Here is a 12,676-nt window from a genome sequence, read left to right as displayed (position 1 = left end):
GTCTATTTTATCTGAAATGAGTATTGCTACTCCAGCTTTCTTTTGATTTCCATTTGCATGGAATACCTTTTTCCATTCTCTCACTTTCAGTCTGTATGTGTCCCTAGGTCTGAAGTGGGTCTCTTGTAGACAGCATATATATATATATACACGGGTCTTGTTTTTGTATCTATTCAGCAAGCTTATGCCTTTTGTTTGGAACATCTAATCCATTTACATTTAAGGTAATTATCGATATGTATGTTCCTATTACCATTTTCTTAATTGTTTTGGGCTTGTTTTTGTAGGTCCTTTTCTTCTTTTGTGTTTTCCACTTAGAGACGTTCCTTTAGCATTTGTTGTAGAGCTGGTTTGGTGGTGCTGAATTCTCTTAGCTTTTGCTTGTCTGTAAAGCTTTTGATTTCTCTATCAAATCTGAATGAGATCCTTGCCTGGTAGAGTAACCTTGGTTGTACATTCTTCCCTTTCATCACTTTAAGTATATCTTGCCACTCCCTTCTGGCTTGTAGAGTTTCTGCTGAGAAATCAGCTTTTAACCTTACAGGGGTTCCCTTGTATGTTATTTGTCATTTTTCCCTTGTTGCTTTTAATAATTTTTCTTTGTCTTTAATTTTTGTAAATTTGATTACTGTGTGTCTTGGCGTGTTTCTCCTTGGGTTTATCCTGCCTGGGACTCTGCACTTCCTGGACTTGGGTGGCTATTTCCTTTTCCATGTTTGGGAAGTTTTCGACTATAATCTCTTCAAATATTTTCTCTGGTCCTTTCTCTCTCTATTCTCCTTCTGGGACCCCTAAAATGCGAATGTGGTGTGTTTAATGTTCCAGAGGTCTCTTAGGCTGTCTTCATTTCTTTTCATTCTTTCTTCTTTTTTCTGTTCTGTGGCAATGAATTCTACCATTCTGTCTTCCAGGTCACTTATCTGTTCTTCTGCCTCGGTTATTCTGCTATTGATTCCTTCTAGTATAGTTTTCACTTCAGTTATTGAATTGTTCATCTGTGTTTGTTTGTTCTTTAATTCTTCTAGGTCTTTGTTAAACATTTCTTGCATCTTCTCAATCTTTGCCTCCATTCTTTTTCCGAGGTCCTGGATCATCTTCACTATCATTATTCTGAATTCTTTTTCTGGAAGGTTGCCTGTCTCCACTTCATTTAGTTGTTTTTCTGGGGTTTTATCTTGTTCCTTCATCTGGTACATAGTCCTCTATCTTTCTCTGAATGTGGTTTTCGTTCCACAGGCTGCAGGACTGTAGTTCTTCTTGCTTCTGCTGTCTGCCCTCTGGTGGATGAGGCTATCTAAGAGGCTTATGCAAGCTTCTTGATGGTAGGGACTGGTGGTGGTAGAGCTGGGTGTTGCTCTGGTGGGCAGAGCTCAGTAAAACTTTAATCTGCTTGTCTGCTAATGGGTGGGGCTGAGTTCACTCCCTGTTGGGTGCTTGGCCTGAGATGATCCAGCACTGGAGGCTACAGGCTCTTTGGTGGGGCTAATGGCGGACTCCGGGAGGGTTCATGCCAAGGAGTACTTCCCAGATCTTCTGCTTCCGGTGTCCTGGTCCCCGCAGTGAGCCAAGCCACCCCCCACCTCTGCAGGAGACCCTCCAACACTAGCAGGTAGGTCTGGTTCAGTCTCCTATGGGGTCATTGCTCCTTCCCCTGGGTCCTGATGTGCACACTACTTTGTGTGTGCCCTCCAAGAGTGGAGGCTCTGTTTCCCCCAGTCCTGTTGAAGTCCTGCAATCAAATCCCACTAGCCTTCAAAGTCTGATTCTCTGGGAATTCCTCCTCCCAGGTCCTTTGCCAGACCCCCAGGTTGGGAAGCCTGACGTGGGGCTCAGAACCTTCACTCCAGTGGGTGGACTTCCGTGGTATAAGTATTCTCCAGCTTGTGACTCACCCACCCAGTGGTTATGGGATTTGATTTTACTGTGATTGCGCCCCTTCTATCGTCTCATTGCAGCTTCTCCTTTGTCTTTGGATGTGGGGTATCTTGAACTTTTTTGGTGAATTCCAGTGTCTTCCTGTCGATGACTGTTCAGCAATTAGTTGTGATTCCAGTGCTCCCGCAAGAAGAAGTGAGCTCATGTCCTCCTATTTCACCACCTTGAACCAATCTCTCTTCTCTTGTTGCGGAGCAGGGGCTCTAGGCACGGGTTTCAGTAGTTGTGGTAAGCAGGCTCAGTAGTTGTGGCTCGCGGGCTCTAGAGCACAGGCTCAGTAGCTGTGGCACACAGGTTTAGCTGCTCTGCGGCATGTGGGATCTTCCCAGACCAGGGATCGAACCCGTGTCCCCTGCACTGGCAGGCAGATTCTTAACCACTGCGCCACCAGGGAAGTCCCCCCTGGTGTGTCTCTGAAACCTGGAAAGCTCTGAAAACCAAAAGTCATTTAGAACTCATTTGGTGGCACAGTTTGACCTGAATTAAGCTGATTTATCCCACTGAGTGTGAATACATTTTGCAGCTGAAAATATTAATACATTGGATCACTAGGGTCTCCCTGGACTCCTCTAGGGGTATTATATATAATCTACCTTAAATGCGCTGCTTTACCTTTCTAAAATTCAAAACATATCTGATTCCAAAACGCATCTGGGCCCAAGATTCTCAGATAAAGGACAGTGGACTTACATACAGATTTGGTCTGTCCAGGCTCTCTGCTTTGTAAGCATTGCTTCAGCAATCCTTCCAACTGTACCGCAGGCACCATTTGTATACCCATTTTACAGATGAGGAAAGTGAAGCACAGAGAGGTTAAGGGACATGACCCTTCCTCCCAAGGACTTGAAAGTGTGAAAGATGGGTAAGGGCTTTCAAGAACCAAAAACTCAAACCAGGTTGGCTGCCTGGCAGCCCCTCCTACAACCCAGAGCAGTGGGCTGATGGTGGACCTGCATCCTCACAGACAAGCCCTCCAAAACCTCTCCCTGCCAGCAAAATCCACAGCTCCTGGATAATGGTGAGACCAATCCTAGAAGCACTCTCTTCCCAAGATCCTGGAGACACTGGTCTAGACAGTTTTCCTTCATTCTTATTGCCCCTACAGCGACACTGCCTCTTTTTATGACCTTGGGTGAGTCATGTAACCCGAGTCTCAGTCTTCTCATTCATAAAGCTGTGAGCTGAGGAAACAGTTCTTATCTCACAGAGCTGTTCTCAGCATAGAGTGGGCGCTCCATGAGTGGTAAGCATGGCTGTAACTGAACGGTCCCTTAGGCCACCTGACCCCCTTCCTGTTTTTGCAGCTTCACGCACTGAGTGCAGGTATGAAGGCCTTGGTGTCGGACTTCTGCGTCCAGGGGGCTGAGCTGTGCCGCAGGGCCTGTGGTGGACATGGCTACTCGAAGCTGAGCGGCCTGCCCTCCCTGGTCACCAGAGTGACAGCCTCCTGCACCTACGAGGGTGAGAACACGGTGCTCTACCTGCAGACAGCCAGGTAAGGCCCACGTCTCTGTCCAACCCTCAGGGACCCCACCAAGCTTCTGCCTGGGTTGAAGCACCATCTGATGCCCACAGAGGGAGCAGACTTTGGGGACCACCGTCTGCAGACTGTCCAACTCCCACATTATGTCTCCAATCCATCCACTTCTCCCCAGACTCATGCAGCTCCCAGCCAGGCTACCACACCCTCCACCGGGACAACATCAATCTCCTCACTGGTCGGCTGCTTCCACCCTGCCCCACTTCCGTCCTTCCTCCACAGGCAGCCAGGGGGATTTTTTTTAAGCCTAAAGAAGATCACATCTTTCCCTTGCTTGAAATTCTTCAATGGCTTCCCACCGCTCACAGGAAGATGCCACAGTCCACACTGTGGCCTGCAAGGACCTTAAGACATGGTCCCTGCCTCCCCTCCATCCTCTCACAACCTTCTCCTCTGCTCACTTTGCCAGCCACACGTTTCTTCTTCGGGGCCTGCACACTCACTTCCCTCCCCCTAATCCTCTCCACCGCCAGGCTCCTCCTCATCTTCAGGTCTCAGCTAAAATGACACTTCCTTCAGATGCCCCCCCCCACTGCGTCTCTTTTTGTGTGACGGGCCTTGAGGGCAGGGAGTCTGCCGGCCTTGTTCACTGTAGCATCTCCAGGTTCAGCACAGGGTCTGCACCAGGAGGCTCCAACCTGAAAGGCAGGGAGGAATGGCTGATTCCCCCTCCCCGCAACAGGCAGTTTCTTTCTCTCTCTCTTATGTCTGTGGGTCTTGTGGCTGACCAGGCCTTTCACGTGCGTCTATCTCAGGTGAGTAGACAGGCCAAATACTTCTCCAGGCAGGGAGAAAGGACCTGCTGGCAAATTGGCTATGTAACATTTCTTTAAAAAATTTTAAACATACAACATTTGTTTTTTCTTTTCAAATTACAAAAGGAATACAAAATCATGTATTAGATACTCTATGCCCCGCACTGTGCCAAGTGCTCTGCAAATATTATCTCATTCAGTTTTCCCAAACCCCCTCTCAGGTGACCCCATCCTCATCTAGAGATGGAGGCACTGAGGCTGAGGGAAGTGAAGCGTGGAGCTGCAGAGGAATCCAGGGTTGTCTGACCCAGAGCCGCTAACCATTGGATTAGCACAAGGAAGAAGCTATGAGTCACCTGTAGTTCTCCTATACATGCTTGCAATCTTGTATCTATCCTTTTATGAGCTAAGAAAATTTAATTTCCACCATCACTGTACAATTCATCATAAATCCCCGAATCATAAGATCTTAACCAAGAGAAAAGATTGTTTGTTCAGGTATCAAAAGAATTTATGTTCATGGTCTGAGAATGTCTGCGGTCTACAGCTCCAGCTCCATTTCACTGTGAAAGAAGCTACAGCCTCGGGATGCATTTCGGCTTTTGAGTGAAGAGTAGCTATCAGTAGGGACCTGGGAAAGAAAGTGGGTGGCCTTGGTTCTCCCACGGGGAGCATAAGAGTGCATGACGCTGGGAGAGGGGTGCTGGGCTGTCCCTCAGGGCTCCCCACCCTCTCACCTGCTGGTACCCCTGCCCCCTAGGTTTCTGGTGAAGAGCTACCTGCAGGCTCAGGAGTCCACATCACAGAGGTCTCTCCCTCAGTCTGTTGCATACCTGACTGCACCTGACCTGGCCAAGTGCCCAGCCCAAAATGTAGCCGACTTCCTCCACCCAGAGCTTTACACCACGGCCTGGGCACACGTGGCAGCCAGGTAAGCCAAGCTCAGAAATCAACCATCCCACCTGGGGGCAGGCTCCTTCCCACTAAGGCCTTTGGGACTGGCTGGGTGGACATTCTAGGATACTCTTCCAAAAACCACCCCCTTCCCCAACCTCCTCAGTCCTCTCAGCTCCTGCCACCAGGGGCAGAAAGGAGAATTCACCTGTCAGCCATGGACCACTATCACTTCCCCATCCTGGTCAAGATAGTAGGAAGACATCACCTCTCTAGCCAGTGCAAGGAATTTTTAAAATCTTTAGGTTCTCACTGTGGTTTGCATTACAAAGAATGTACCCATATGTAAATACTACATATGTATTGGTACGTAAATACTAATAAATAAAGCAATACAGTCATCCATCTGTATCTGCAGGGGATTGGTTCCAGGACCCCTGCGGATACCAAACTCCCAGGATGCACAAGTCCCTTCTATAAAATGGGATATTTGCAGATTTGCAATATTATGTGTAGGTATTTGCATATGCACATCCTCCCATTTACTTTAAATCATCTCTAGATTACTTATAATACCCAATAAAATGTAAATATTATGTAAATAGAATGCAAATGATATGTAAATAGTTGCCAGCGTGCAGCAAATTCTATTTTTGCTTTTTGGAACTTTCTAGAATGTTTTTTTCCAAATATTTGATTCTTGGTTGAATCTGAAGATGTGGAAACTGTGGATACAGAGGGACAACTGTGCTCACATATTCGAAATATCCCACAATCTAAAAATAATTTTCAAAAATGTGACTATAACAAGGGATAGTATATGTTTATTTCCAGGGTCTAGTAGGCTCCAGGTAACACAGACAAGACCAAGGACTCCTCCATTCTGTCATCCAGCAAATATCGTCGGACACTTACTGTATGTCAGGAATGTCCAAACATGCCAGGGGGCTGGGAATAAAGACACCATCATGGAAAAGGTGGAGAGATTTAGCTACCTAGAAAGGAAAACTTCTGAGCCCCTCCCCAACTAAAACACCATAAAATCCTGGAAAAAAATAGTTTCATTATATAATATGAGGTCTTATATCCCAACCTGTGGTCTCAGGGATGGTTAATAGTCATTTCAAGATCACAAGCAACTTGGGACATTCATTTATGTTTTACCACAAATATTTAGTACCTATAATCTGCCAGGCACTGTTCCAGTCACTAGGGATCTATCAGTAAACCAGTCCGACAAAAAGCCCAGGCCTCGGGCTTCCCTGGTAGCACAGTGGTTAAGAATCTGCCTGCCAATGCAGGGGATATGGGTTCGAGCCCTGGTCCGAAAGATCCCACATGCCACAGAGCAACTAAGCCCGTGCGCCACAACTACTGAGCCTGCGCTCTAGAGCCCACAAGCCATAACTACTGAGCCTGCATGTTGCAACTACTGAAGCCCATGAGCCTAGAGCCTGTGCTCCACAAGAGAAGCCCCCGCAATGAGAAGCCCACACACCGCAACGAAGAGTAGCCCCTGCTCGCCGCAACTAGAGAAAGCCCACACGCAGCAACGAAGACCCAATGTAGGGGAAAAAAAAAAAAAAAAAAAAGCCCAGGTCTCACAGAACTAACATTTCAGTTGGAGCAGTGGGGCAGGCAAAATAAGGCTGCTCAGGGTAATTAAAATGCCATCAAAGTTGGTCTTCTATATCCCCAGATGCAGAACCTGTGAATAAGGAGGGTGACCATACTACACTTTTATACCAGGACTTGAGTATCTCGACTTTGGTATCTGTGGTGGTCCTGGAACCAATCCCCCCAGAGATACCAAGGGACGGCTGTATATTGCTTTTTGCTTAGAACTCAATGTGACATGTGCTTATCTATCCCATGACAAAGCAAAATAAGTATTGCTTAATAAACAGTTTGTTTTGCATACAAATTCCAAGGGTCATGAGTGGATGGGCAGGGAATAGAAAATAAAAGAATAAAGGTTAACTAAATGGCAAATTACCAATTTCGTGGTTTGGAGAACAAGGATTGGTTTTCTTTTCTCCTCTTTTCTTTTTTTTAAGGTCCCTTTGGTAGAACTTAGAGCAGACTGGGTGACTGACAGGCTTCACCAGCCTTCAGAGGAAAACCACTCTCCTTGCTCAGGCATAGGAAGTCAGTCAGTTGAATGGCCTGAAAACACTGGTATCAGGATGGAGTCTGCATTAGAAAGAAGGGGTGGTGCCTGGCCCAGGGCCCTGAGGCTTTACAGCCAGGAGGTTAAGAACAGCTCCACTCCTTATTAGCTACGTGACCCTGGACCAGTTAATTAGCCTCTCTAGCACTCAGTGTTCCCCACTGCAAATTGGGAATGCCTACTCTTAAAAGGGTTAAAGAGATAATGTATATCAAGTATTTAGGTTTGTAACACAAACAAATGGTCAATAAATTGGTATTATTTCTACTTCTGTGGGACCCCAGGCAGCCTGGGACCAAATGCCACCCATCTCTTCCCCACTTGTTCAAAAACAGAACCTTTTTTCTTTGGCCTTTAGGCTCATAAAGGACTCAGTGCATCATTTACAGACTCTCATGCAATCTGGGGCTGACAGGCACGAGGCATGGAACCAGACCACTGTCATACATCTCCAGGCCGCCAAGGTGAGCTGCCCATCAGCTAAAGCTGAAAGAGACCTGTTTTGTTTCCCCAGCAGGTTGTCCTGCTGAGAAAATCAGAACTCTGCCATTATTCCCCAGCCCTGCTCAGTGGCTGCCTTCATTTGACTTTCGAGGCTTTAGTCCAGGGTATTTTAATTAAAGGACTTAACTCCAAAGCAATCTTACTGGCAGCTCTTAGGGAAAAAGTGTAATGAGGCAGTGTTATTGGATTTGCTTCAGGTTGTTCAATATTTCCTCCCAGATAGAAAAGCAGGTCAAGTCTCTCCTCAGCCCCACAGGCAATCCTTAGATGTCTGATTCCATTTCCACTACGTTTTGTGTTTGCGCATAATTCACAGTCAGTCAGCAAATATTTGAGCACCCACTCAACATCAGCCATCAGGCTGGGTACTGGGGGCTCAACAGTGTCCACAGACGGCTGCGATCAGGAAAGCACTGTCACGGGGAAATACAGGCTGCCACAAGATCCCAGAGCAGGTGCAAGTCTACCCACCTTGAGGAGTCAGAAAGGCTTCTCAGAAGCGGCGTATAGGCCAGGACTGCAAGGATGAGCTGAAATTAACCAGGCAAGGGGTGGAGGCTGTGGCTTTGGACAGGAAGGTGTCCCAGCAAAGGGATGAGGAGGTGTAGAAGGAGGAGGCAAGAAAAGGCATGGTGCTTGGGAGGAGATGTACATCCTTCCAAGGAGAACCTAAAGGAAGAAGACAAACCAGGACAGGAAGGAGGATAGGGGAGGAGGAAAGATAGGCAAGGCCTGGCACCTTCTGCTCCACTGTGAGAAGTCTGGCTTCTGTTTCTCATTGCAGTGGGAAGCCTCTGCAGGGTCTGTATCAGAGGAGCGAAGCGATCAGTTTCATTCTACAAGGATCATACAGGCTTCAGGGGGTGGAATGGACTGGAGGCTAAAGGCCAGGACGGAGCAGGCAGCAGCAGTCTGGGCAAGCGCTGAGGGTGATCCAGACCATGAATCTGCCAGAGGGCACGGAGAGAAGCGGGTAGATGCAGAGATATTAAGGGTGTAGGAGAAAGGGACGGGCTTCAGAGAGCAATGCAGTGGGAAGGAGGTAGGAATGACTGCTGAGCTCTAGCTAAGGCAGCTGGGACTCTGGCCCTACCTACAGCTGGAAAACCAAGGTGTTCCCTTCAATCCTCAGGCAGCAGGCCCCAAAAATAGCAGGCTAGAACAGCGGAGCCCAGAAGCGTTTTGCAGCCTCCCTCATGGGGCGGGCGGGGCAGGGCTGGTCAGGCAGGCTGGGCATGAGCGCCACCTGGTGACCTGCCACCTCCATCACATCGGCCGGCGCCGGTATTGACTCTGCCACCCTCCATTCCGCTCCGGCCGTCACAGAGGCACACCCCTGCTGTGTCAAATGTCCGGTCAACATAGAAGAGGGTAAGCAAATGCTGTGCTCTCACCAGACACCTAAAAAGGAGCCACACCTGCCCATTATTCGCCTGCTTTCCAAACCCATGGCCGGCCATGCACCAGACACTGCTTGCCAGGGTTACCTCATATTAAATGACCCTGAGAGGGAAAGTAAGCATAGCCTCAGTTTTAAGGATGAGCGGGTTCCTGGGAAGGCGGTGCCCAAACCGAGTCTCTAAAGTCATAATGCGCAGGGAAATCTGCGCTTTCTGGTCTTTGGGCTCTGGGAGGACATCTACTCTACAGAAACCTCAAGTACCCAACTGGGTCTCATCTGGAAACCACAAATGTGTAGGTAGAGTGACGGCAACACGAGGGGGGGTGGGGAACAGTGGCAGAGGGGTGGAGGAGGAGGATCGGACCCTGGCCTAAGTTCTGGTCCCAGCCCATTATAATCTCGCCTCAGTCTCTGGTGGCTTTGGCAACACAGCACAGCGGTTAACAGTACAAACTTAACCGAGAGGCAGACTACCCTGGTTTGGATCTCACTGCTACCACCCACCAGCCAGTGCTTGGGCAGGCAAGGAACTTAATCTCTCGATGCCTCAGAGGCCTCATCTGCAAAATGGAGCTACTGATAGTACCTAACTTGTAGGATTATTGTGAAGATTAAATGGGTTAATACCTGTACAACTTGAAGAGCCACCTAGGCTATAAATGCTACACATCCCACCCCCACCCCTAAATTAGGCAGGAAGCAAGACTGAAACAGACACACACACACACTAATAAATAAAGTTCATTGTGTTCAGAGCATGGTGCCAAGGTTTGGCTCAGCCTTTCCCCAAAGGAAGAGGCCACCTTCCTCTCTCTGGTCCTCCTCCTGCTTTGTAAGGCAGAGGCCCTTGGGCAGCTCTTCATCACTCCACTCTTAAACCCAGGTCCCTGAGAATTTAAGGATGTGGCTCTCGAATTAGAAAAGGGAAACCGGGCCTAAGTGAAAAAAGTGAGGCTCTCCAGCTGTGCCAAACTGGGTCCAGTTTGAACACCAAGGGCTGTCTGACCCAGCAGGGGCAGCAGAGCACATCTTCTCCTTTTCCATATTCAAATGCTGCAAACCCAGCATGGCTGTGAGCACCCCAGGTCCAGGTGGCAAAGTGGTATTGTTAGCACCCACGTGAGGCCTCCCTGGGAAAGGCAGATCTACTCCAAGTGAGAAACCTCATCAGGTCACTGGCCTGTTGAAGACTCTGGTGGCCCCCTGACCCCCACAGAATAAAATCCCAACCACGTCATTCACAGCCCTTCATCGACCTGGGTCCCAATTGCCCATCCACCCTGACTTTCACAGTTCCCTGTCATCACCTCACCTTACCCTTAAATTGCTGCAGCCTCCTGAAAGTATAGCCCTGTGCCCGTGCAGTTCTCCCTTGCCTAAGAATGACTATTACCCTCATTCCTTGTCCCTCGGGTAAATTCCTTTGATCCCTCGAGACACTCTAAGCCTTGCTACTTCAAGTCACTACCAGCAGTATGGGCATTACTGGGGAGCTATTCCAAAATCTGCATTTTGACAAAATCCCCAGGTAATCTGTACACACATAAAAATTTGAGAAGACCTAATATATATGCTCTCCTTTTCTCTCTCCTCCCATAGAACTCGTATATCCTACCAGATAAAAATAATGTGCATTTGTCTTAGGGAGAAGGGTTTAATAACCAGTAAGGCAGGAGCACCCACCAATCAGAAAGGACTTCAGACCTAAGGGAAAAGCGTCCTGCTGGGTCGGGCGGCGTTAAACCTTTAGTTGCTGGGCTGTGTGGAGGAGGGGCATCCCTGGGAAGAAGGCTGGCAGAGGGGGTTCTTGCCAGTTGAAGGCAGTGGTCACTTACCAACCAGCATCAAAGTATTACTTTAACCACCGACAAAGCCGGACTGTTGTATATGGGCTAAATAGCTTACCTCAAGGAGTTTACAGTCTAGCTAGGATAAATTTCATGTACATCTTGAACCTCTGTTCTCTCACTTCAAGGCACACACATACACATACACACACACACACACACACACACACAACCACTGCCTTGAACACAGCAGACAATAAGTAGCTGTTTTCTTGAGAAAAGCAGTGCTGTCCTCCACTGTCCCCAGGTCAGCCTCCAATACTGCTGTATTCTCTCTCTCTGCTTTCAAACCTACTTGACTGGCCCAAGGAAAATGAGGAAACTAAGGACCAAGCTCCAGAGCCCACCAGCCGCCAGCACACGCACACACACACACGTGCACACACCCCTGTCAAAAAGGCTCAGACGCAGTGAGCTAGTAGAAAGGCAGCGCTTGTCAGCCTGCTGGGAAACACATGGCCACAGCAAGCTTATTCCAGTAGTTTTGCCAAGCTTCCAGGATGACTTGTCGAGGCAGAAATCAGAGGCTAACGCATCTCTGTGTCTTTGTAGGCACACCTCTACTATGTCACTGTGAAGATTTTTACAGAAGCTCTGGAGAAACTGGAAAATCAACCAGCAATTCAGCAGGTGCTCAAACGCCTCTGTGATCTCTATGCTTTACATGGCATCATGACTAACACGGGCGACTTTCTCCATGATGGCTTCCTATCCGGCGCCCAAATAGATGTGGCAAGAAAAGCCTACCTGGACCTTCTCCTCCTCATCCGGTGAGTGGCTGCCCTAAGCCCTTTGTTCACTTCAAACTCCAAAACCTTCAACTCTAAAACCTTGTTAAATGGGGGTCTGGCAAAAGCAGCAGCAGCCCTGGACAGGTTTACATCCTAGCATCATTACACCAACGTAAAGCATTATGAATTAATGAAAGGAAAAAATGGGGGAAAAATCGCAACTAAAAATGCTTAAGAATAAATTATCTAGCTACCTCAATCGAACTCTTCAACACTGTCCAGAAATGACAGAATCTACAGAATATGAATAAAAGCATACTACATATTAATAATATTAATGAGCCTTGGTCTTAGCTAATACTTAAGGAACACTTATGCGTGGCAGGCACTATGCCAAAAGCTTTTATATACATCATCTCATTTAACCCTGACAGGGTTCTGAAGTGGATACTATTACGCTCCCCATTTTACAGGGGAGGAAATTCAGGCTTAGGGCCCAAGGTCACACAGTGAGCCAGAGGAGGGTCTGGGTACAATCGAGGACCTGTCTGCCTCCAGAGCATGTGCTCTTAAACTGTATGTTAAAGTGAAGGTTGGGCTATTGTTTATTTCAAACGTATCCTTATCTTTGTTGAATATGCTTAGTTGACTAAGCTCACTTTAATACTCCCTCAGCTTCAAGACGACATTTTTAAAATCTAGTAATTCACATGCTGATTTGTAACACAATAATATAGTTTTTATATGCAGCATAAGGCGGTGCAGTTTAGGGTCATGACATACTAATGCAATACTTTCATCCTGTCACTTACATAGAATCTAAATGATCACTTTAAAAACATATAAAAACCAAAGCCCCAACATGACCAGGGCACTGGAAGAAACAGAAATTAATACT

General features: G+C 47.6%; 1 protein-coding gene across 3 annotated transcripts in view; it reads left to right on the top strand.

Annotated features, from left to right (window-relative positions):
- Positions 1-12,676, top strand: part of ACOX2 (acyl-CoA oxidase 2) — a 36,602-nt gene that overhangs the window by 14,631 nt on the left and 9,295 nt on the right. For all 3 annotated transcript variants that reach the window (XM_089919499.1, XM_089919498.1, XM_089919497.1), the window contains exons 10-13: positions 3,240-3,430; positions 4,991-5,161; positions 7,653-7,758; positions 11,600-11,817. In XM_089919499.1, the coding sequence (XP_089775625.1) occupies positions 3,240-3,430; positions 4,991-5,161; positions 7,653-7,758; positions 11,600-11,817 (686 nt within the window). The remainder of the gene's footprint in view (positions 1-3,239; positions 3,431-4,990; positions 5,162-7,652; positions 7,759-11,599; positions 11,818-12,676) is intronic.

Source organism: Delphinapterus leucas, chromosome 10 (genome assembly GCF_059928025.1).
Source record: "Delphinapterus leucas isolate spDelLeu-1000000601 "Yukka" chromosome 10, BTC_Dleu_Yukka2, whole genome shotgun sequence".
NCBI lineage: Eukaryota > Metazoa > Chordata > Mammalia > Artiodactyla > Monodontidae > Delphinapterus > Delphinapterus leucas.
Note: the sequence above shows the minus strand (reverse complement) of the source record. Positions and strands in the feature narration are given on the sequence as shown.